This window comes from Apteryx mantelli, chromosome 21 (genome assembly GCF_036417845.1).
Source record: "Apteryx mantelli isolate bAptMan1 chromosome 21, bAptMan1.hap1, whole genome shotgun sequence".
Taxonomy (NCBI): Eukaryota; Metazoa; Chordata; class Aves; order Apterygiformes; family Apterygidae; genus Apteryx; species Apteryx mantelli.
Window position 1 is genome coordinate 7413387 of NC_089998.1, and position 22281 is coordinate 7435667.

At 50.2% G+C, this 22281-nt stretch overlaps 1 protein-coding gene across 1 annotated transcript; it reads left to right on the forward strand.

Moving 5' to 3' along the window:
• The first annotated feature begins 990 nt into the window (after positions 1-990).
• Positions 991-18289, forward strand: URM1 (ubiquitin related modifier 1). Its single transcript, XM_067309161.1, has 5 exons — positions 991-1060; positions 3689-3759; positions 16121-16202; positions 17248-17296; positions 18037-18289. Exons 1-5 carry the CDS (start codon positions 1026-1028, stop codon positions 18103-18105), a joined length of 306 nt encoding a protein of 101 aa, XP_067165262.1. The 5' UTR covers positions 991-1025; the 3' UTR covers positions 18106-18289.
• Positions 18290-22281: the final 3992 nt, after the last annotated feature.

Consider the following 22281-nt stretch of genomic DNA (forward strand, 5'->3'; position numbering starts at 1 on the left):
TGGTGTGGCTATGTGTACGTGTATTATTTAAATTCAAACCCAGGCGCTCCAGTGAGCGGAGGGATGGAGGAGGGAGGGTTAAGGGGCTGCAGTCTTTCCACCAGCGCTGCCTGGTACAGCGCGTGCTCCATGTCATGCGGGGGGGAAGAGCCCGCGCCACCGCGCACAGCCCAGCTGTCACCATCATGGCTGCACCCAGCCCCCTTGTACATGCTTCTCCCTCTGGGGATGGGAGGAGAAAACAAACAGATGACAGATGTTAGCCATGTTGTTTAATGCGGGACTGGAAGGTGCTCTGGTGCTACGGCGATGAGCTCGCGAGGAAAGGCGGCACTGGACGGAACAAGAGACTGATTTGCCGTGCATTTTCTGACGCGCTGAAACACATCTTCCGACGGTGGTGACAGGGGAGCGGTCATTAATCTGATCCAGCCTGGCCATTTCTGCTTCCCTACTAAAAATTTAAATGTCGCTGTGAGACAGAAGGTGAAGGTCAGGTTGGCTCCGCTGTTGGGAAGCGTCTGACACAGTTGCTTCCCTTTGCACTGCTGGGATGTTCTCCCCGTGTGAAAAATGACTCTGGGCAAAGCAAGATGGGAATTTAAAGCAGGGTAACTACTTTAAAGTCAGGAACAGGAGCTTAGTGTACGTCTCTTCCAAAACAGATTTCCCTGCAGACAGAATAACCCGGAGAAGAGCAGGCTTATGACAGATTGCAGGATTGTGGCCTTTAGGTTTTGGTCATCATCGAATTAATCGAGAAAACCCTCTAGGCCAGGCGAGGCCCGCACGCGAGCGCTGCACCCCCGGCCAGGCCCGGGCTGCGGCGAGGCCTGCGGCAGTGCCGGGGCACCAGGGGCCGCCGCGAGGCCCGCGCCCTCGGGCCGCCGCCGCCGCCGCCGCCATTTGCCGCCCCCCCCACCCGCCTTGCCGTTGCCAGGCAACGCGGCGCGCCCGGAAGTCGGCGCGGCACTTCCGGCGCGGCCGCTGCGCGCCGTCCCCCTCCCGCCGCCGCTGCCGCCAAGATGGCGGCGCCCGTGTCGCTGCAGGTGGAGTTCGGGTGAGCGCGGGCGGCGGCGGCGCGGGGCCCGGGGCGGCAGCGGGGCGGGACCGCGGCGGGGCGGCCGGGGGGGGGTCGCGCCGCGTCCCTCCGCCGGGGGGGCCGCGGCCCTGAGGCGCGGCGGGAGGGCGGCGGCGGCCCCGCGGCCTGTCCGTGGCGCCGAGCTCGGGGCGCCGCGACCGGGGGGCGCCCGCCTCCGCCGCCCCGCGGGGCCGCCCTGGGGCCGGGCCTGCCCGGGCCTCGCAGCGTCCGTGGCGCGGCAGCAGGTGCCCGGGACCGCCGCGGGTACCTGCCTGGGAAGTCTCCCCCTCCCCTCTTTTAGCCGTCTCTAACTGATTAAAATTAGTAATAAAAACCTTGCGCTTGTGTTTCAGCGTGTTTCTGTGTGCGCATGTGTGCCCTGGGGTGCCTGCCTGCACATACTCTCTTTTCTTCTTTTTAATTCTTCTTTAATTCTTCTTTCTAATGTAAAGCAGCAGAGTTCTTTATAATATTTTAATTTTCAGGTCTTCGTTGCTGCAGTATCTGCATTGCTTAAAAAGCGTTTGCCTTGTAAGTCTGTGAACGTTTGCAACAATTGCTGTGTTGGGTTGTTAAAGCCCCCTTTTAGCAAAAGCTAAAAGGCGGCTATTTACTTGATTTTTCCCACCCCTTCACAGACGCAGATATGTCATAACCTTTAAATACTCTCTCCTTAAGAACCCTTTCCTCAGTCTTTTCCACTTCCAGCTGCAGTAAGTCTCCTAATTTTCCCAGAAGAGCGAGGTGCATTTTTGCTTCCCTTGGAAATGCATAAATGAGCTCTCTATGTACAACTCACAGCTGAGTTCTCCACAGCTAGCGCATTACAGAAGGACCTTATCTTGCAATCTACATTTCCCGCTGTAACAAAGCGTGACCTTGTTTTCATTACATAAAAAAATGTTTTTCATATAATTACTGTGACTTGTTCTCTTGCATGAATCTCGGCTCATGGTAATAATTGCTGCTTCAATTTTCAGATAACTATTTTTTGTGAGCTGGTGGAAGAACACCAACAGAGTGCCCTTTAGGAGAGTTGCTGCATATAAGTAATGCTGCTGATGGCATAACAAGGGTTCTGTTGTGCTCTACCATTGCGGAGCCAAGAAAACCTAGTGTGACATTTTTAGATATTGAATTTAAAGGAACTCAGTAACGCGTGGATGTATTTTTGTTACTGTTTAGGTGATGGCATTTTTTTGACTACTTTACTGAGTCAATTTTTGAGAGATGCAAGGTACCAGTAAAGACTTCCTGAATGTAATTTTGCAAGAAACGTTATCTAAAGTAATTAAATTTAAATTGGAAGAACGTTTTGCTACAATTAAATGCTCTTTGAGAGGGAGTGATCATTTCTCTATCTCAGTTGAGTATCCAGTAATCAGTTGAGTTGACTTTTGAATTTCCTAATTGTTGAAACTTTGGCCTTCCTGTTCAGTCTGGAGTCAAGAGCTCATGCTATCTGCTTCTGTGTCCTGTACCTTACTGTAGCATCCATATTTCTTATCTGTTCCTCTAGTCAAAGGATGAAGTTCTGTAATCTTCTTCTTCTAAGACTGAGTTTAGCCTGCAGCTGCACAGCATCAGGAAAACTGACCTATGTTTGTAGAGCTCAAGGCTTTCAGAACTGCTCTTTTTCTAGAAAACGGATATATGCAAGGAGCCAGCTAAGGGTTCTTAAGTTGTGGTTATGAAACTGAATTTTTTTTTAAGAGCCTGAGGAAATTAAATACCCAGACACAATTGAAATCCCAGTTTTTCAGAGTTGAGGACCAGCTGTACTTGTCCATATTCTGTATTTTGCTCATCCTGGTTCTCTTGTAAAGAGCTGTGGTTGCAGAGGCAATCTCTCTGTTGTCTAAGGCCAGGCCCCTAGTAAGATCTGAGTGTCAGAAAAGGGACTTTTAACCAGGTTATTCAGTGGAGAAGGATTTTTTTATGATTATTTAATTTGTAATCATTGGTGCTTGTTCTGTATGCTTCTCCCAGTGCTCAAGTTTATCCTGAGAAGGAATGCTTTGTAGTAGCTAGATCAAGAAGGGGTTGCCAGGACTCAAGGATTCCTGGCTCTGCCTCTGACTTGCTGTGTAACCTTGTATGAGTCATTTCCTCTTTCTGTTTCCGAGTGGAAACTGGAGAAATATTTATTCCACAAAGATGTTATGATTTGCATGTTTTGCGGAACGTCTTGAGACTTCTGACTGAAAGGTGTTGTAGGAGAGCGACGTTGGCTATAGCGCGGTGTCTGTAATAGCATTTGAATTGAAGCGGTGCCGATAGCTAAGGGGAAAGGAAAGGCTTTGCACTGGATGCTGCACGACGATTTGTAAGCTCTTTGGGCCAGTTGCCATCTTCCTGTTCTGTTGGGAAGATGCCTGGCACAACGGGGTTCTGGCCCGTGGCTGAGCTATGTGATTGCAATAGGAGACACCAGCTTCCCCAAAGAACTTGCAGTCTGTGGGAGGAAAACCGACAGAGGATCCTATACGAAGCACAGTCTGTGTCATTTCCTTTCTCTATTGTGGCATCTATGTAAATTGACCCTTTTGTAATATTTTTCTTTTGAAGATAAAGCAAAAACTCAGTAGTTTGTTCTTTTCATTTCAGAGGTGGTGCAGAACTCTTGTTTGATGGTGTTAAAAAACATCAGGTGACCTTGCCCTGTCAACCAGAGCCTTGTGAGTACCAGAAATGTTTAGATAAGTCGAAAGAATGACAGCAAATGAAATTCATGTGCAAAACAGTGCTGGTTTGTACAGCAGTTTAGTTAGTTTACAGCTAGAATTAGTGTTCTAAAAGCAATTTCAGACACGTTATTGATCAGATCTCCTGGCAGACAATGGCTGGTCCTCAAAGTAAATACAAAGCAGAAATAGTTTGAACGCCTTTCCTGTCCTCTAAGCAATTATGAAACGAGTCCTTCCTTAAGGCTTTTGCCTCCCTCCTCCTGAGCAGTCAACAACCTCTGAATGTTTTCAGCACGTCTATGTTTATCTTGACTGGTATTTGAAACCACCTTAACCTGCTCGCTCGCTCGCGCTCTCTCTCTCTCTCTTTTCCTTTGCCTGTTTTGTCATTTCCAAGAGGCATATACATATGCATGTGCATATATATGTATTATATAGATGTGTGTGTGTGTATAGGAAAGTAATATGAATGTATTTTACCTATTCGTTTGACTTTTAAGTTTATATAATTGTTTCAAATTAACTATGCAGTTGTAAATGGCAAAGCTCATGCTTGAACATGATGCTCGACATATTGCTTATAGCCTTCCCTGCAATAAAAAATAAGATGCTGTTAAGCTAAAGACTTGAGTATCCCAGTGATGAACAGTAATAATTTCTGTTGCGTGATTTGGAATATCAGTAGAGAAAAGTGTTGTACTAACTCTCTTGTTTCTCCTTATGTGTATGCATACTTCAGTTGCAACATAATTTTGCTGCGGGTATGTTTTGAATTCTTCCAGCTAGATACACTTTATGCTATTTGAGAGTGGGATTATAAACTTTGAAATAACACAAAGCATCAATGAAGGTTAACAACTAATATCTCATGAATGGTTAATACCATAATCTATGTGATGTGAACATTGAGGCCTGAAATGTTCCTGCCATGCCTCGTCATTAGAGATTGGTACCAGCACTTTTGATGCTTGGACATAAATATGTGTAATTCCAATACGATAGGAGCACTAAAATAGCGTGTTATCTTGTGGTTAATGACAGGGACTGGGAATCCAGAAACTTTCTTTCCACTCCTTGGTCTGATGCTGATTTGCTTTGTGAATTTAGTCGTGTTGCTTAACTTTCCCCTGTCGCTACTGAAGTAGTAGCGATACTCTCATGTATCACAAGAGAGTTCCAACATTAAATTCTAGCACTGTTAAAGTACTTAAAATCCTTAGATGGAAGATATAAAGAAATGCCAAAACACTCATTTAGTTGTTTTTTAAACTTGGGGGACTAGAGTATCATTTTCTTTAGTGTTCTATAAGTTTAGGATACTCGCTGACATCTACTGCATTGGTAGTATTCAAACCATGACCAGATACTCGGGAAGAAGGGGTTATTACAAGAGTTGTTTATTTCTGTCAGGGGATGGGGAGAATTACTGCCAAAGAATGATTCTTCTAGCCTGATGGATGTCCATGGTGCAGTTGTATGTGGCCTGATCCATTCCCATTTGAAGTTGATGGGAAGGCTTCTATGGACTTCACTAGAAGTGGGATTTATCCTAAAGAATAAACCTCTCCCTGAAGATCTGGCTTTGTCTCAGGGTTCAGACCCCTGATCTCCAGTGGTTCATTCCAGATTCGTCTAATAGGTTATTGTTTCTGGTTTTTCCTGCTGCCTTGTTTTTCAGACACCGCTATCCCTGTAACAGGAGCTGCAGAATGGACAGGGTGTCCACTTTTCAACTCCTGTGATTGACAGTCTGGTGTTTTCATGTGTGTTGAATGACAGGTTGGTTTCAGTTATAGGACTGGTTGCGGATTACAGTCACTGAGGAGCAGACGCTGAATTCTGTAGCTTCTGCTACAGGGATAGTTACGTCCAGCATAAGGATGAGGCAGACAGACATGGGGTTAATGTCTGAAATTGCCCCATAAAGGATCACTGGAGCCACCTGTCATAATATTCCAGTAAAGAATTGTGTTGTAGAGGTGAGAAATCTGCAGAATTGAATCAGAAACATGAGCAAATAAGAAATTGGTAACTCAGTGCAATTTTGTAGTGTACCTAGTGCCATCCTCGCTCACAGTAAGGAAGCGTAATTCAGCTATCTCTGGGTAAATAAAGATATATCTAATGGTACGATCCTTGCTGTCCTCGTGCAGCCAGAATTAGACTGATTAGAGAAACAACTGCGCAGCTGTGCACGCTGCTGCCTGCTCCTTGCTCACCTTACCCTGTATGTTCATCACCTAATGCTCTGGGGAAAGGTCTGTAGTATGAATACTGCTTGAAGACCTGCACTTATAACCCTATTTTAACTGATTTCATTAGCTGTCAAGCTTATTTTTGGCCATTTTGGCCTCCCTTACCCACTCTTCCTTTCTTTCTAGATTATTTTTGTCTTTGTCCTCCTTTTTGCTGAGGAGCTGCTTCTCTCTGGGACGTTGGGCCCAGCTATAATTTAATTGTTTAGGCATTTATGTATATATATCCCAGAGGTGAATGGAGATAGAAAATTACTGAGCAAATACCTACAAATATTTAAGTGAGTGGAACAGCCTGTGCTCCATATTTGACAAGGGCAGTGTTCTCTGAATGGCAATAATGTTGTTTTAACAAATTAGTGTGTGGTCATTTTCCTTAATTTCCTGATAATAGGCACTAGGTGGAAAGTGGGTGGATTCAAAATCCAGTTAACTTTTTTGAGAAGATTTGATTCTCTGTCCTTTTCTGATGCCTGGAGATGGGCTCCTGAGGGGATTAGTAAAGGCAGGAGGAAGGAATCTGCAAATGGGACCAGAGCAAGCCGCTAGGGGTACAGCCATGTGGCAAGACCTATTTTTGTTATCCAGGGGGCTTTTTGTATCCTTACAATGTCAATAAAACAGCAGTTCCTAATTTCCAAAGTGGAGCTGGTTTAGCCTGCATGTTTAAGTTGCTGCCAACTAGGAATTTAAAAAGGTGTGATATATCTGTATAGGCCGATAGTTTTACATAAGCTGCGCTTTACGCGGCACTGTGTAATCTTTTAGAGCTGCTGCAAAAAGATGATGTCCGGTTAAACAAGAATCTTGTCCCAAATTGCCGAATATTTTGATGATCTCATTGATAATGCTGTTAGAGGATCTAAAGGCACTAATGCCCTGTTGGCTTATTCTGCATAAAAACAGTATGTGTGGGAGAAAGCAGCAGAGGGAATAACGATATTTGTCACACAGAGAGAGGATTAAATTGGCAGGGAAATCAACTTTATTTTCAAGCATCTGAGAGGCTATTAGAGACAATGGAGCATAAAAGAGAGAAACCCTAAATTAAAAACTGAAAATGTATTTGGCAGCCTCCTCCTGAAACAAGCCACAGTAATTTAACCAAGTGCTTCAGTAATCAAATAGATCATTGTATGACTGCTCTGCAAGTGATGTCGGAGCTCCTTCCTCCATCTCGCTGGGACGCACAGTGGTGGATTTGTCTATGGCCATGCGAATTGCATTGACTCTGTTGGAAGGGTAGGAAATAACAGGCATTGTTTAACCCTTGTGGTAATTTCAGGTTTAGATCAGCGGTGTCATGCTGACGAAGAGTGTTTACAAAACCTTACCGCTGTGCTCTCTACTGGATGTTGTGTCGGGGCTTGGGGCTGTTTACAAAGTCTAGTGGTTGGGCCGCGGGCTGCTCAGCTGCGGGTCCCAGGCCTTCCGATTCCAGCTGTAAGGAAACTTCTCCCATGGTTTTGGTGATCGGACTTGTGTTTTTGGAGGGGCGGTAACAAGTGTCAGCAGTGATCGCTCGGACCTTCTGGAGCAGTCAAGAATTCGCTGCGTGTTTTGGCACTCGCAAGTTTGAAAGGATAAATTTTTAATCAATGTGTTTTGGTAATTGTTTGTGGTTTCCCTTTACCAAAACCCCAGGGAAAAACCCTGTTGCTAATCAGATTTTTTTAGAGGGAAATTAAAATAATCTGCTGAGTGCTGCTTATGTGAAAATCCCTGTAGAGAAGAGCGGGGTCTGCTCCTCAGGAGCTTTGCTATCCAGAGGCCTTGCTCTGTGCAGCATGGAGGACTGCTGGGGAGCTGGGAGCATTCATCATCTCAGAAAAGAGCCTGGGGATCTCGGGAGATCAGACCTGTGTTACAGGCAGAGTGGCTTAAAAAATACAGCATGGCGTGTGTTCGGAATTGACTGGGGACCCGTGCCAAAGCAGTGTGTAAAATCAGGAGTGAAAGTTGGCATCGGTTGTCTGCAAATGCCCAGTACTATTGCTGGGTAGTATTTAGCAGTTAATAAGTTATTACTATTCTGGAATGCTTTTATTGCTGTGCTTATTATTCCTAATGTTTTTAAACTCACTCCGAAAAAGGAATAAAATTATTTCTGGTAATGCAGCGACTTATTGGAAGAACAATAATAAAACATAACTTTATGGAATTTCATGCAATCCAATCCTTTTTAACCACAGGGTACGGCACTTTCAGTCCTCAAAGGACCCTGGTTTTTTTCCCCTACTTATGCATCTCTCTCAGGCAGGTAATTATATATTTACTGGTGAGGAAGAGGAGGCTCCATGGGTTGCCCAGGGTGGAACCTCAGCCTAGACTGGAGGCAGCGTTCAGCCCTGGGTCCCGGCTGCTCTTTCCTGCGATGAGTGTGTGCAGCCACGTCCGTGGCACCGGGCGCCTGGTGCAATGCCGTGGGGTCGCCGTCACGTTGCACGCTCCCCGCTGCGGGGCGAGCCTTCGGCACGCCGCGGAGCTGCTGGCGGGTGCCGTGTCCGCGGAGCCGTCCCGGCGAGGCGACGCTCACTTCTGCGCCGGGAGCGGCTCCTTTCTAAGGAAAAGCCGAAGCAATTCAGATCCTCGCGGGAGCAGTCCCAGCGCTCTCCCGGGAGGCCGAGGAGCCTCCTTACCGGATCAGCTCATCCCAACTCATTGTGGAAGGAGCTTCCCAGGCACAGAGAAACCAGCTCTTGTGTGTGAGCAAATCCGTGTGATAACAAAGCCTGGCTTTTCCACCCTCCTTCCCAGCCGCTGTATTGCAGCGCGGACACCTAGTAGGATAACCTTTCTGTGCCAGCCCCCCCGCCCTGCTCCCTCTTTTCTCTTGGTGGGATTTGCTGTGGTGACAGCACTGTTCAGAGGGTGGCAGCGGAGCAGGGCCGGGGAGGAGGATTCGGGCCCTTTAAACCGCTTAGCATGCGGTTCACACGGCTCCGGGCCAGCTGTTCCTTTCTCCTCCTGCCCTCACTCGCAGGAGTTGTTTGCTGAGCTCAGAGCTCCTGTGCAAAATTGCTTTTCAAAAGAGCCACTTTCTGCTTAATTAAACAATGAGCCGCCGTCCCTCTGCACATCTGTAAAGCTCCCTCTGCAGCCCCTTTATCCCACAAACTGCTCCATTCTTACCTCCATTCACTTGTAAATCCTCCCCCCCTTCTCCCCCTACCCTGATCATCTCACTGGCCCTTTCTTTTCCCCTTTCAAGTAAGACTGAGGGGCTTGGAGGATCTGTGGGGGTGGCTGGCTTGGGTGGACAGGACTCGGTTTAATGGTGCTTGCCGGGGATGAAAGTCTAATAATAGCAAAGCAAATCTTAGCCTGCAAGTGAGAGGCAAGGACTGGACGCTGCGCGATTTCTGTATTTAGCAGGATGAAATCACGGCGGCTAGTGAGATGCGAGACCCGTTCACCCAACAGCCAGGGAGGACCCTGGCCACCAGCGAGGCTGGAAAGGGGGTGAGGAGCTGCCTTCAGGGGGCTGTGGTATCCCGCTGGCAGTGCCAGAGCGAGCCCGGCCCAGGGGATTCCCTGCGAGCAGGACGGTGCCAGGCTGCCGGGAAATCCCTCTGCACCTTCTCTGCATGAGCAGTCACGTTCCTTTGTGGACTCTGGGCTCCCGTGAGCTCCGCGTAGTCCCTTGCGATAGTGATAAGGTTTTCCTTTTCGACCCTCTGTGTGCCTGTACGCACACAAAAACCCAGAAGTCTGGAAAATAGGAGAGGGGAAATTTCAGTTTGATGGGTTTCAGCCGAGCTTTGTGCCTGCAGTCGGTAATGCATTCTTTGAATTGTCTTCCTGAGCAGCTTAAAAAAATTATCCAGCAACAGTTCAAGGTTAAGCAGGATAACTCAATGGAAAAGTGATGAGGTGAGGTATCTCCTTTATCACGGGGAAGGACAGATAGTAGCTGGGGTGATGCAATATCACGGATAGCACGGATTGATAGGGAGGAATGAAGAAATGGGAATTTGGACTGTGTAGTAGGAAGATTCTTAATTGCAAGAACTATTAGACCGTGGCACAGTCTTGTCGGGGTTTTGGTAGAAGCCCTATGTTGCTCAAGCTTTTTAAAATCTGAGTGGGCAGAACTCAGGATGGTCTTTTGTGGAGAATAATTCTGCACGGGTAGAAGGATAAAATTACGGGAGAACTGTTAACAAGACATTATTTTTGATGTCTGCAATCCCTAATCCAGCCTTTTTCTGCCTGTGGAATACAGCTTTGAGGCTCTCCCCGGTTCCTTCCTTTGACAATTTTGAACAAGAGGCAAGACCCTGGACCAGCACTAGTGATCTGTGATCCTAATTAAAAGAGACAGTTTGGTGCACTGGCATTTATTTGGGAGCCTGAAGTGACAATAGCATTGGGTGTTATAGGATTAGATGCTCTGACTTTGGAAATGTGTAGGGATTAGGTTTACCCTGAGGATCAGCTCCGAGCTGCTTTCTTGTGACAGGAGCTGATGGATCTGGAGACTTGCTGCTGGCTAGCAAATGGGATTGGAGATCCCTTGAACTTGTGTTCTCCTACTACCAAACTGTGCGGAATTAAAGATGCCAGGCAGCTCTTCTCCAGTTCTTGTGAGTTGTGAGAAAATCTCATGTCTGAGAGTTACTGGGTGATGGCTGGGATCTGAGTCTTCACTCTGTTAACAGGCGGATTATGGAAGACCCTGGTGATGTCTTCCCATCGTGTGGATACAAGGAAGCGGAGAAGAGCATTGCGAAGGGTTCTCTCCTAGCTGCGATTAGAGACAAGAATGTCATAACGCAATTAAAAATTACAGAAGCCAAGGCCTTGACATTCTCCTGTTGCGAACGAGAGCAGATGAGAGCAGTGATCGGGATCTCTTATGTCTGGCTGTAGTTACCCCCTAATTTTTTTCACGGCACTTAAGTCACTGCCCACTCCAGTATGTGTCAGGATTGGCTTGTGCGCTTGTCAGAGAAAATGGATTTTGCTCTTCTCAGCCTTGCTGCTCCCTCCACGCAGCACTGAACCTGGTTGCCTGCGACTCCATTCGTTTAAGCTCTTCCCTTCTTCTGCAGTTTATGGCACACCTTTGCTTTGGTGAATGAGTCGTGTATCAGATGGGAGATTGGAGGAGTCTGAAGAATCCTTCGGTCAGGTTTTGTAACACGCTTTCTGGGAGAACGGATTCCTGGAGTGCCCTAAAATGCCAAAGCATGGCGAGGGCGTTCACCTGGAGGGGCGGCAGGTATTGGGAGTTAGGTCGCCTGTTTTAAAACCAAGCCGCTTCAGCGGCGAAAGGGGGTTACAAATTGTCTTTCCACACATTTCCATGCAGGCAGGGGGAATAATGGGAGAGGAGCGGCCGGGAAGGGGCTTTGTCATGGTTACAGGCCGGTGGCTGAGAATGGGGGTGGAGCGGCGCCCGTCCAGAGTTAGTGACCTCGGCAAATTGGAGCTCAGCCATGGTCAGTATGATAAATGATCTTATTCTGGGTCAAAGAAATGGTACCCCACAGGGAGGTATCCGCAAGGCGGCCCGGGAAAACTGCCTGTGCTCTTGCAGCACTGACCCCTTAGTGACCAGCGCTGCATATATCTTATTTATTACAGACCAGAAGGGAATTTGCCATGGTTAGGCCTTTATAGGGATCCCCTATTTGCCTGAAATGAGCTCTCAGTTCTGCAGCCAAGAAAGAATATGGCAAGAATTACACCCTCTGGATGCCCTTCCAGGCATTTTGCGCTGTGCACTAGTTTGTACGTGGATTTTAAGGTGGGGGATACGGAGATGTCTGGGCATTGCATTAATGCGCGTGAATCTGCCGGCGACCTATGCAGCTCCCTGGTAGCAGAGAGTTGTGTGTTCATGTCAACCGATATTACAGTTGCGCAAAACCCTTCTGCGTTTCTGCACATTTATCAGTTCAGTGTGAGGTTTTTCTAGTGTAACATCCAGCTCGATGTTTCTTATTCTAGGCACCTGTTTTCTCTCTGCACACAGTGAGCGCCCTCTTTGCTGAGTTATCACTGATGAATCTGTCAGGCCCGGGAGGTTTTATTGAGCTGGGAAAGATCTATGGATTTCAGCCTTGGTTTTGAGGGTGCAAATGAACCCAGGCTCTTGTTCCAGGCAGTACTAAAATGGAGTCCTAGCTTCATTTCTCTTGCAGGGGAAGCTCAGCAGATTCTTCATCAATGAACAGTTGGGATAATGCAGAAGATCAGGCCTCAGAGGCTACGCGAGCGCGCTGAGCGGGCTCTGCAGTTCTTCCTGCCACAATCAGGAATGTTTATAATGCAGCTGGGCTGAAAATGAGCCGGCGCTGCTGGGTTTTTGTGTGCACGCTCACTGCAGCTTTTGCATCCTGTCCGCTGGCGTGACGAGCCAGTGACTTTGTGTCACTGCAAGCGCCCACTTCGTTTTCCTGAGCTGTGTGTTTCACTGGGTGATTTGTTTTATGCATGTATTGTGGATTTGAGCTCCCATCTGCGCACTTGAGTTAAGCAGTTTTCTCAAATGTTTGCCGTTTTTTCTTTTTTTAATTAACTTTAGATTATTTTTTCCTGAGAATTTGGAGGGGTTTGTACTGTTGCACAGGCAACAGAAGCTGCCTCTGTGTACAAATGAGCTGGGGCTTTCCTGCCATGTGCTTCAGCCCCTCCTTTGCAGTTTGAGGAGAGTTCAGCTCCCTTGGCCCGTTTTGCTCTGGCTTCTCTGCTGACACCGCCAACGGTGAGGGCAGTCAGCGATAATTAGAGTGGATTTTGTGGTGTGGATGTTTGCTGTGAAGGAGACGGAGCAGGCTACCGAAGGGATTTCATTGAGGCTGTGCAGCAATAATAAATATACGTCATTACTGTGATGAGCTGGACGTGAACTGGTGACCTAGGGGAGAGATGCTGGATCATCTGAGCAACCACCTGAACCTCACTCTTGGGCCAAAACGCATGGTCCCCGCCACCGCCAGGTGCCAGCATGCGCAGCTCGGCGCCGCTCCTGTGAACAGCGAACGCCTCTGTTCTGGCGATAGGCACCAGCTCTAGCAGCAACAGGAGTATAAAATTGCTGTGCCGGTAGCGACGGTTTAACTTGTCAGTGGATGTGATGCCTGGCCAGGTTGATGTTTTTTCCTTCTTGTATGTCATTTCTAGGGGCCTGATGTTTGCCTGGCAAATCCTCAGCCCGAGGAGCTGGAAACCTGCGTTAGACCCGTAGCACGGTGCCGCAAAGCAAAGGTCGTAGGAAGGATCCGTGTGTCGGTAATAAGGGAGGAGCAGCTGTGCTCCAATTTGCTGCTTCTTATTTCCGTTATGATAACATAGAGGATCCTGAGTCGTTGATCAAGACCGAACTGCAAGATGGCTTCTCCACACCCCCTCGCAACATAAGCCATCTTGTTCCTTTTCAATATCCTACTTGGGGGAGATGGTTTTGGTGTGGTTCTGGTCATTTTTCATCCTTTATAATTGATTTGTTCTGGTAATACTGGTGTACAAAATGTAGAGACATGAGGGTGGGCAAAAAACCAGTGCTGAGAAAGCAGCTGAAAGTATTATGTCTTCAGGTTGGCTGTGGGGAAGGAGTCCTAATTTTCATTGCTGCTTGGAGCAGGGAAGCTCCAGGCATGCATGGGGATATCAGTTTTTTCCTGCTAATTCTTCAGGATGCGTGTACGTGACTCCTAGGGGAGGCGTAAACGAACGTAGGCTCAGGTGGGGCTGAAAACAGCATTTATTATGGACGGAGCAGGGGTGAGGGAGTCTTCCAGCACAGGCTCAAATAAATCAGTCCTCTCGCCCCTTCGTTCGAGCTGCTTCGAGGTGGCTGTCTTTTACGCAGCCGGCGCCGCGTGTTGCTGTTTAAATGATCTCCCCCGCAAGGTCCCAGGGGAGAGGGCTGCTTATTCCATCCGCGGCGAATCGGGTACGGCCTGGCTCATTGTGTGCCCTGCCGCGAGTGCCCCCCGCATAAATATGAAACAGCTCGCCGGCGTCGTCGCGCTGGGGCTGGCGGCCCCTTCGCGGCCCCCTCCTCCTCCTCCTCCTCCTGCAGGCTTCGCGCCGGCTTTCTTCCTCTTCGGCTTTCATTTCTTGGTGACGGAGCGCGGGAGCCGTTTGGTGAGGCAAATACGCTTAACTCTCGCGCCGGGGGCTGCCCGACCAGCGCGGTGCGTCTGCTGCGTGGCACACGTGGCTACGAAAGCAGCAGAAAAAGGTCTCTTCTGTGCTCTTAACTACACACCGTTATAGGGGAGTCTTGGGTCGGCCGCAGGCAGGGGATGCGGTTTAGCGGGCAGCTTTCCAGCGCAAAGCAGATCCCCGTGCCCTGATGGGAGCCGTCCCCTTTTGGCATTCCCCGGGAGGCCCCGGCGCGGCGGTGGCGGGACCCATGTGCTGCAGAGGCAGCCTGCGATCCCGCGCCGCTGAGGCCCGCGGGAACGGGAGGGGAAACGGGGGGAACCGCAGAGCGTCTCCTGCCCCCGGAAAAAAGGCCCCCGTCTGCTGCAGTCGGACATGTCCCCATTGCCGAGATGTGCACCTGCCTGCGCCAGGGCTGTCTCATCCTTGACGCAAAGGAAAGCCTCGGCGTGGCAGAAATGACGGGGGTAACTTTGCTCTGTCCCGGGTAGCGTCTGTGATCCCATCACATCCCGCTTTAAGGCAGAGCTTGAGCCGAGCTGCTACGAGCACGTTTATTTTTGCTGGTCCTGAAGCCGACGCACGGGGAACAGGATGCCGGCGTTTAATTTTAGCTCTGTCTGAGAGAGGCGTGTGAAAAGGTTCCCCGTGACTGGAACTAGGTTATCACACGTGAGGGAGACGCGGAAACCCCTCCGCCGTCCCTGCTCGCGCTGCCGAGAGGGGCTGCAGCCCTCGGCGGCGGATCAGCGCGTTGGGGAAGCTTCCTTGTGCCTCTAAAACAAACAAAACTCTTTGGGGGCTTTCAAAGGGCTGTTTAAAGGAGCCCCGGGAGAATAACTGATTGTGGATTCAGAATGATGAAGCGGTTTGTGGAACGGTGAAATATAGAGGCAAATGCAGGAGAACTCCACGTTGTAATTTGTCAGCTCCTCTAAACCCTGTAACGGATTATTCTCCCCTCTGCCGCTTCTCACCTCTCCAATAGGAAATTAACTGATGCTATCGCTAAAGAAATTGTTTTTGCCTCACAAAGTAAAATTGATACTATAAAAACCCGCCAGCAGTGTCTCCTCCTCCTTTTACATGAAGACAAATCCTTCCTGTCACCTACTGAAATGGGAAGATAAAGGCTGAGCTTTAATAAAGGAGCTGTTCGCCCGAAGTGCAGCGGGAGGGTGGCTTGTGCGGAGGGAGAGGGCACGGCGTGGGGAACACACGGCTACGACAGCCGGTGTGACGCCAAAGGAGATTACAAGCGGCCAAAATACAAGCACCGCGGGCAGTGCCCGTGTATTTCATGCACGGTTATACATGTGTTCGTGCAGCGGAGCTCTTGTCCCCAAGAATACGTGCTGGTTTTGGTACTAACAGTGTCCACCAGGTATTCCTTTCGGATAGTTCGGCTTACTTCTTTGGATTTTTTTAAATCTAATTAAACATACGTGCAGTGAAACATGAGTTTGTTAGGTAATAACAGAATATGCAGGACCTGGGAGGTGTTAAAGAAATATTAACATCTGGACTCTCCGGCTGGCTTGACTTCTCAGCATTAACTCTGCATTAATTCTTTGTGGGGATGCATTTAACGTGTGCACGTGTGCTCGGTAAAGGACGTAGCCCTTCCTGGGGAGTGCCGATCTGGACCAGCTCAAGGTTTCCTTCTGTTACTCCTCTAAAGAGCTGCACTTTGTCGTGCAACCAAAGAGCGCCGTTCCTTGAATTGCCCTTTCTCTGGGAAGGAGCAAACCTTTTCTGCTGTAGAGTTTGGGGCTCAGGGCTCCCTTGGTTCAGGGGTGTGCATTAGGTGCTGCTAAGGGACAATTCTGTTCTGCGGTTTCTTATTAGTGAAGGTTTGCAGCTCTCCCCACCTGTCCTGCATGTTCCTCCTCCACTCTTTTGTGGACAATCACTTTGTTCTGGCATCAGCTAGGAGCCATCAGCTGGTCTGTAAACTGCTGTGTCCTTTCTCCTTTCAGGGGATATCAGAAACCTGCTAAAGTGGATCAAACAGAATTTGTTGAAAGAACGACCGGAATTATTTATGCAAGGGGATTCTGTGTAAGTACAAATGTTGTGAATCTTTCTTGTGTTTCTCTCTCTGTTGATCCCTGTGGTTTGGGATACATTTTTCATGCTGGTTGCAAGGAGGAAGTTAATGTCTATGAAAATATGGGATATGCTAAAGTGATAATGAGGAGGGTGTCCCATTGATTTGGAAGGAATTCCAAGCTAAATCTCGCAGTGCTCCACAGAGAGTATGTCTGCCTTTTGCAGCTCTCACCCCAGATCCTTAAACCTTAAATCTGAAGCAGAAACGCATACGCTTTGTGTTCTCCATGTTGTCACCTGGAGCACTGGTAGCGTATGTATTCTCAATTCCAGGAGTTTTAGCAGGTCTGTCCGTTCCCTGCTGACATCACTGGGACTGAAGCGGTCACTCGGAGAAGTGCCAACAAATATTTCTTCTGGGAAATGTATTTTTATTGTCAAAATGGGGCCAACCTCGTGGAGAGGAAAAAAAAAAGCCAAGAGAAATGGAGCAGAGTGAGCTGTGCAAGCCATCCCTGACTGCGGGGTGGCGCTGGGGGTGTTTAACATTCGTCACGGATCTTTGTGAGCTGAAGCGTGTGCCAGGTCCCCTGGTAACAGGAGAGACAATTGCAGGACACTGAAGATCAAAGAGGGGGAATCCCTTTGCCTGTAATCATGGGCTCTGAGTGGATCTGGGTGTTTACTGCCTTTGGTAGGGGCACCGGAATAGCTTCCCCTACCTCCGCATCGAGCTCTCTGCGCTCGACTGTGGTGCGTGGGTTTTAATTACCTGGCTTTTCTACATCGTACGGAAATGTAGTCATCTTGGAGCATCCTCAGGAATGGTGCATTTTGATTCAAATGAGCTCTGGGATTGCTCCTGCCTCCCCTTTATTTGATCTAGAAAGGGCACAGACTGTACCTGTTTCCACCTCCGTGCTAGGATTCCTTTTTCCTCTTTGGCTTTACAGGCAGTCAGCTTGTGATCTGTGCTTTTAAATCCCTTGTTCTTAACTATTTGTGAAGCTTTTTTAGCAGCCCTATATCCTAATTATTTCTCTGTGTTCTGCAGGAGGCCAGGAATTTTGGTGCTCATCAACGACGCAGACTGGGAACTAATGGTCTGTACTCCTTCAGTTTGACTTTCTTTGTTGAAAATACTGCTCTGTCTGTTCTGTGGTTGCTCTCAGAGAAGCTATTTCTGATTCTTGCCCCAAGCGAAGCATCTAATATTTGAGGGGGAAGGGGTGGACTGGGATCTCTCACCATGTATTGTGCCACAGTGGCTGTTTGAAAGCCTGGAGCCGTTATCTAACCTGCTGAGTCTCATCAGCCAGTCGGTGTCTGAAAAGAGATCACCCACATTCCCTGACCTCTAGCAACAGGCTTCACACCTCTGGGAGCTGCGCTGCTTTCACCCATGCTTGGGATAACAGCTTGGTGGGTACCAGGCAGCGTCAGAGCCCTGGGCAGTTGCAAGACCCCCTTGACCAACGTAAGGTGGTAGCACAGCTGGGGAGGACAACGCCAGGGAGATTTCCACCCAAAGTGGCACCTGCTTAATATCTTCCCTTCTCGGTCCACTGTTGAGCTCAGACAAAAAACAGTCACTAACTATTTTCCTACCTTGGGCAACCACCTGTTCTGTCGATACCATGGTCCAGAAAGCGGCGTGTTCCTGGGATAATGTGTGTCAGCTCCCTCTCTGATCTCTCACCTTTGCTTCCTTTAAGGCTAAAACCTCAGCCTTTTCCCTCTGCGCTCCCTAACGCTCCCCATTTTTTTATGAGCTGCTTTTTCTTTGCAGTTAGTGTTTTGAAGTGACATTTAAACCATTTTTCATTTTTTTCTTGGCCTGCAGGGTGAGCTGGATTATAAACTCCAGGACCAGGATAATGTGCTTTTCATCTCGACATTACACGGTGGGTGAACTCCTGGAAAAACAAGAGGACTTAAATCCAAACCCCTGGGCGAAAAACCCAAACCAAAACCTAAAACCACCCAAATCTCTCTTGAACTGTCCATGCCCAGGCTCTACATCTTCCCAGCAAGTTCACTTGTTACTAGACATCCAAATAAAACCCTGCCAACATGCAGCCTGCTGTGCACCGCAACAGCGTCCATCTTTTGGTTCTCCTTTCACCTCTCCTGACTGCGCTTCCAGGTACCATAGCAAGCAGAGAGCACCTGCTGCGTGTGGGACTTTATTTTTCCTTGCCAGAAGGAAGAGGGGCACTGAAAATTGAGTAGAACGGTGTGTCTTTGCAGGCAGTGAGACATTCTGGGGGAACTGTGCTGCTTTGTAGCAAGGCTGGGATGCCTCTGCTTTGGTGCCGGGAGCTGGGATTCTTTTCCACACAATGCTTATTTATTAGAGTGTCTTTTGTATAGGCTCTGCACCAAGCCGCAGAAGTGATCGGGGAAGGGTGGGACATGAAACGCAAGGAAACAAAAGGTAACTTCACTAGCTTTTCCATGAGCTGGTGGAGATTACAGCTTGCGCGACCTCTGCAGTGGCTCTGCACTTGTCTTGCTAATCATCCATGGGAAGAGGGAGAGCAACATTACGCTTTTTGAGTTTGTTTTTCTGATGCCTTATGCCTCCTTCATACCTGAGCCGAAGGAGGGTGAAGTACTAGCTCATGAACAATATCAATTTATAACCGTTTGGTTTGGGGGTAAATAAACCCGTGCCTGGCCTCAGACAGTAGAGATTGATAAGGGCAACAAATTATCTTTCTGTCAACGTGAGGGACAGAATTCATCAGCCTTCGGTTTGTTCTGTGCCTGGGGAGAGTGCTGGGGAGCTGCATTGCTTCTAGCGAGACGCGGAGCCCGAGGCTGCGTAGGGCCGGTGCCCGCTGCCCCGGCTGCTTGCTGACAAAGCGGCGTGTGTTCCCGGGGGGACGCCGGGACGCCTCCCGGCAGCAGCCCAAGGAGAGTGGGAGGCCGGGGAGCTGCAAGGGCTTGAAATGCGCAGCGAAAACGCTGAGACCCGGAAAGGAAGAGAGTGGCTTTTAACCCTTTCCGTCAGCGGGAGGGGAGGCTTCTCGCTGCGTGCTCTGAGGAAGTCCTGCGAGCGTAATGGAAGTGGGTGTGCACGGTGCGGCTAGGACGGAGATGCCGTTCGGTTTTCCAGAAGTTTCCTTGGACACACGGACCGGCCAGCCTGCCAGCCACGATGACAGCGCAGGGGAGGGTCAGAGCAGATAGCGCCGGTGCCAACAGGTCTGAAACGTGCTGAGTGAGCTTCCTAGCAGTGGCTGACCAGGATTTCTTCCGTGGTCCTCCTCGCGCTCCCCTCCGTCCTTCTTACCCGTGTTCATACATGGCTTTTAGAGCACGTGGTTTCGCCCGACCGCAGTATTCCTGTCTGAGCAGCGGGTCTGCCGGGGCAGAGGGCTCGCCTTTTCTGTGGGCTGCTCTCCGTCCGTCTCAAAGCTGATGTGCTCCCTGTACTGCCCCATCCCGGACCTCCCGTGGCTGCAGCGAGCAACGCACTGCCCCAGCCTCTGCTCGGGGAGGCTGGCCCTGACGCCGCGTGCGCGGGCTCACTGCGCGGATCCGTTCCTGTCCTGCCCCGGACAGATGAGTTATTCTGTCTGATAGGGAGAGGGTGCCACAAAAAAATTCCCTCATCTGACTTCTCCCCTCTGGCTTGTTTACCCTACCATGACCTGCGTAGCTAGACGTACCCGTGGACTGCGATGCTGTTTCATCTGAGAAACATTAACTTCAGAGAACGTTATTGGTAATGAAATGATATTCAGCCTTTTTCAAATCCAGCTGTCGCAACTTGAGTCCAGCTTGCTCCATTTGTAAGCGACACGAGCCAAAGACTCTTCTCTTTCCCGAATTCACCTGCTGCCAGCTTTGCTGGGCGAGCCCTGCGCCGGGCCGGCCGGGGCAGAGTAAGGGGGAATCCAGGTGACGGTAGGAACCAGCTGAAAAGCAGCAAACGTACGTGGTGCGCGACTTGAAACAGGCCTGAAACCCAGCGGGAAAAGGCAGGTTCATCTTCAGCTCTGCTGCCTGCCCTGCATCTAAGCTGCGTCTTTGCCTTAGGCTGGGCTATTCTGTTCTCATCCCCCCCCCAGCTGTTTGTTCGTGATGGGATGAGTTCCTTCCTTGGGAAGCGTTATTCCCCTTACTAGCGCAGGTAGACCCAGATGGATGGCAGCTTTTTACTACAGCAGGAGCTCAATCATCGCTAGAAAAGCTAGAAATACTGAGGTGAGGGAAGCTGGGCGAGGGGAGGGGGGAAGAAGGATACAACAAAATCCTGTAACGAAAGTTTTTGAAATAAAAGTCTTTTAAAACATTCTTTGCCTCAAGCTTTGTCCTACATCGGCTCTTGGTGAAATTTTGCTGGGATCTTGCAATGCTTCCCTCCTCCTCCTGGGTTTCCTTGGCAGCCCCGGCGGAGTCGCTTGGCTTGCGGAGTCATAATGCCTCACTGTTAAAAGCCTCCTGATCGTGGTTTAATGGGGGCTGCTCTGCTTGGAACTGGCAGGAGGATGTCGGACCGCAGCAGCCCTCCGCTTCCACTCCCGCCCGGCTCCTTTCCGCAGCGGAGACGCCGGCAGCGGCGGCCTCCCGGAGCAGGGCCACTTGCCGCTCTCGCCAGCCCCTCCGTGCTGGTGCCATCCCTTCCCGCAGCCCTTGGCCGCCCGCCGCCGGGTCCCCCGGCCCGAGCTCGCCCGCTGCCTGAGCGCTGCGGCGGGGATGCTGCCCGGCGCTGCAGAGACTCGGTGCAGCCAGCGCGGCCTCTGCATGGCTGGGGCTGCCTTCCTCCTGCCAGGAGGAGGAGGAGGAGGAGGTCCTGGCCGGCGGGGAGCTGCGGGCCGTGCAGCCGGGGATCCCCTGCTCGCCTTTCCCTCCCGCAGGGGAAACCGCCTCCCTCGGCTGCCGACGGAGAGGGGGTCCCTACCATGGCGCGCGGAATTAAATTAAATTAAAATGCAATTAAGAGGGGGGGAAAAAAAAATCAAAGGATAAATCGAGAAGGAGCTGCAGGGCTGGGGCGCCCAGCTGCAGCCGTCCACCGCGCTCGGCTCCTTCCCCGCGGCTCCCTGGCGAAACGCCGGTGCCGGTGCCCTCCCGCCGGCCCAGCGGTGCCCGGGGAGGCGACGGGCTCGGCCTGGCTCCCCGCACAGCTCGGAGGTGCCCGTGAGGATCCCGTGAGCGGCGCTTGACCCGGCGGATATTTGACGCATTAGGACTGAAATATCCGGCAGAGCTGAGAGGTGAGGAATCGCCACTCGTATTTATTTAGTTTCCTTGAAATCATATTTAGGCTTACACAGGCACCTGCACCTTTCGGCAGCCCGGAAAATTATTACCTTGCTGTCCACAGAGTCCAGGGAGAAAGGTCCTTTTTTCTGCCTCAAATCACCTTCCTGAAGCCCAGCTGGTGAAGTTGAAATCTCTGCTACAGATGTCCAGACACAATTCTTGGTTCGTATGTCTCCATCGCACAAGAATTGCGTTTGGACAATCAGGAGCAGAGATTCCTGTCCTGGGCTCGCAGGATCTTCCAGGGGATCCGGCTGGAGCCTGGAAAACAAGCACACACGGGCACGGAGCCGGCACGGAGTGGGCACGGAGCCGCCGCCGGCCGCGCTCCTGCCCCGGTCCCCGGCCCTGCCAGAGCCGGAGGGAGCCGCTGCTCCGGCCCCAACAAGTTTCTAGCCCAGCCGCGATGCTTCTCATCCCGATTTCGATTAAATTGCACGGCGAGGGGTTTAATTTTATCAACTCCCTTATTACCCCTCCTAAAAAAAAAAGAAAAAAAGAAAAAAAGAATTCAGCCCCTTAAAAAAAAAAGGAAAAAAAAAAGGAAAAAATAAACCAACACGAAGAGGAAAAAATAAGGCGGAAAACGAAAGCCGGCAATTCATCCCTCGCAGAGCAGCTCCGGTGCGAGCAGCGGCTCGGTGCGGCCGGCCGCGGGCGAGCGCGGCGCCGGGGCCGGCTGCCGCCGCGGGGCTCGGGCCCCCGGGAGCCCGGGGGTGTCGGCGGGGCCGCCCGCAGCGGGGCCGCGGGTCCCGGTCCTGCCTCGGAGATGTGACCAAATCCAACCGAAAGGCCCTCAAAATTCGGGCAC

Coding starts and splice junctions, on each gene's coding strand:
- URM1 (XM_067309161.1), top strand. CDS start 1,026: ATGGCGGCGCCCGTGTCGCTGCAGGTGGAGTTCGG. Junction 1,061..3,688: donor TCGCTGCAGGTGGAGTTCGG/GTGAGCGCGGGC, acceptor TTTTCATTTCAG/AGGTGGTGCAGAACTCTTGT. Junction 3,760..16,120: donor GCCCTGTCAACCAGAGCCTT/GTGAGTACCAGA, acceptor TTCTCCTTTCAG/GGGATATCAGAAACCTGCTA.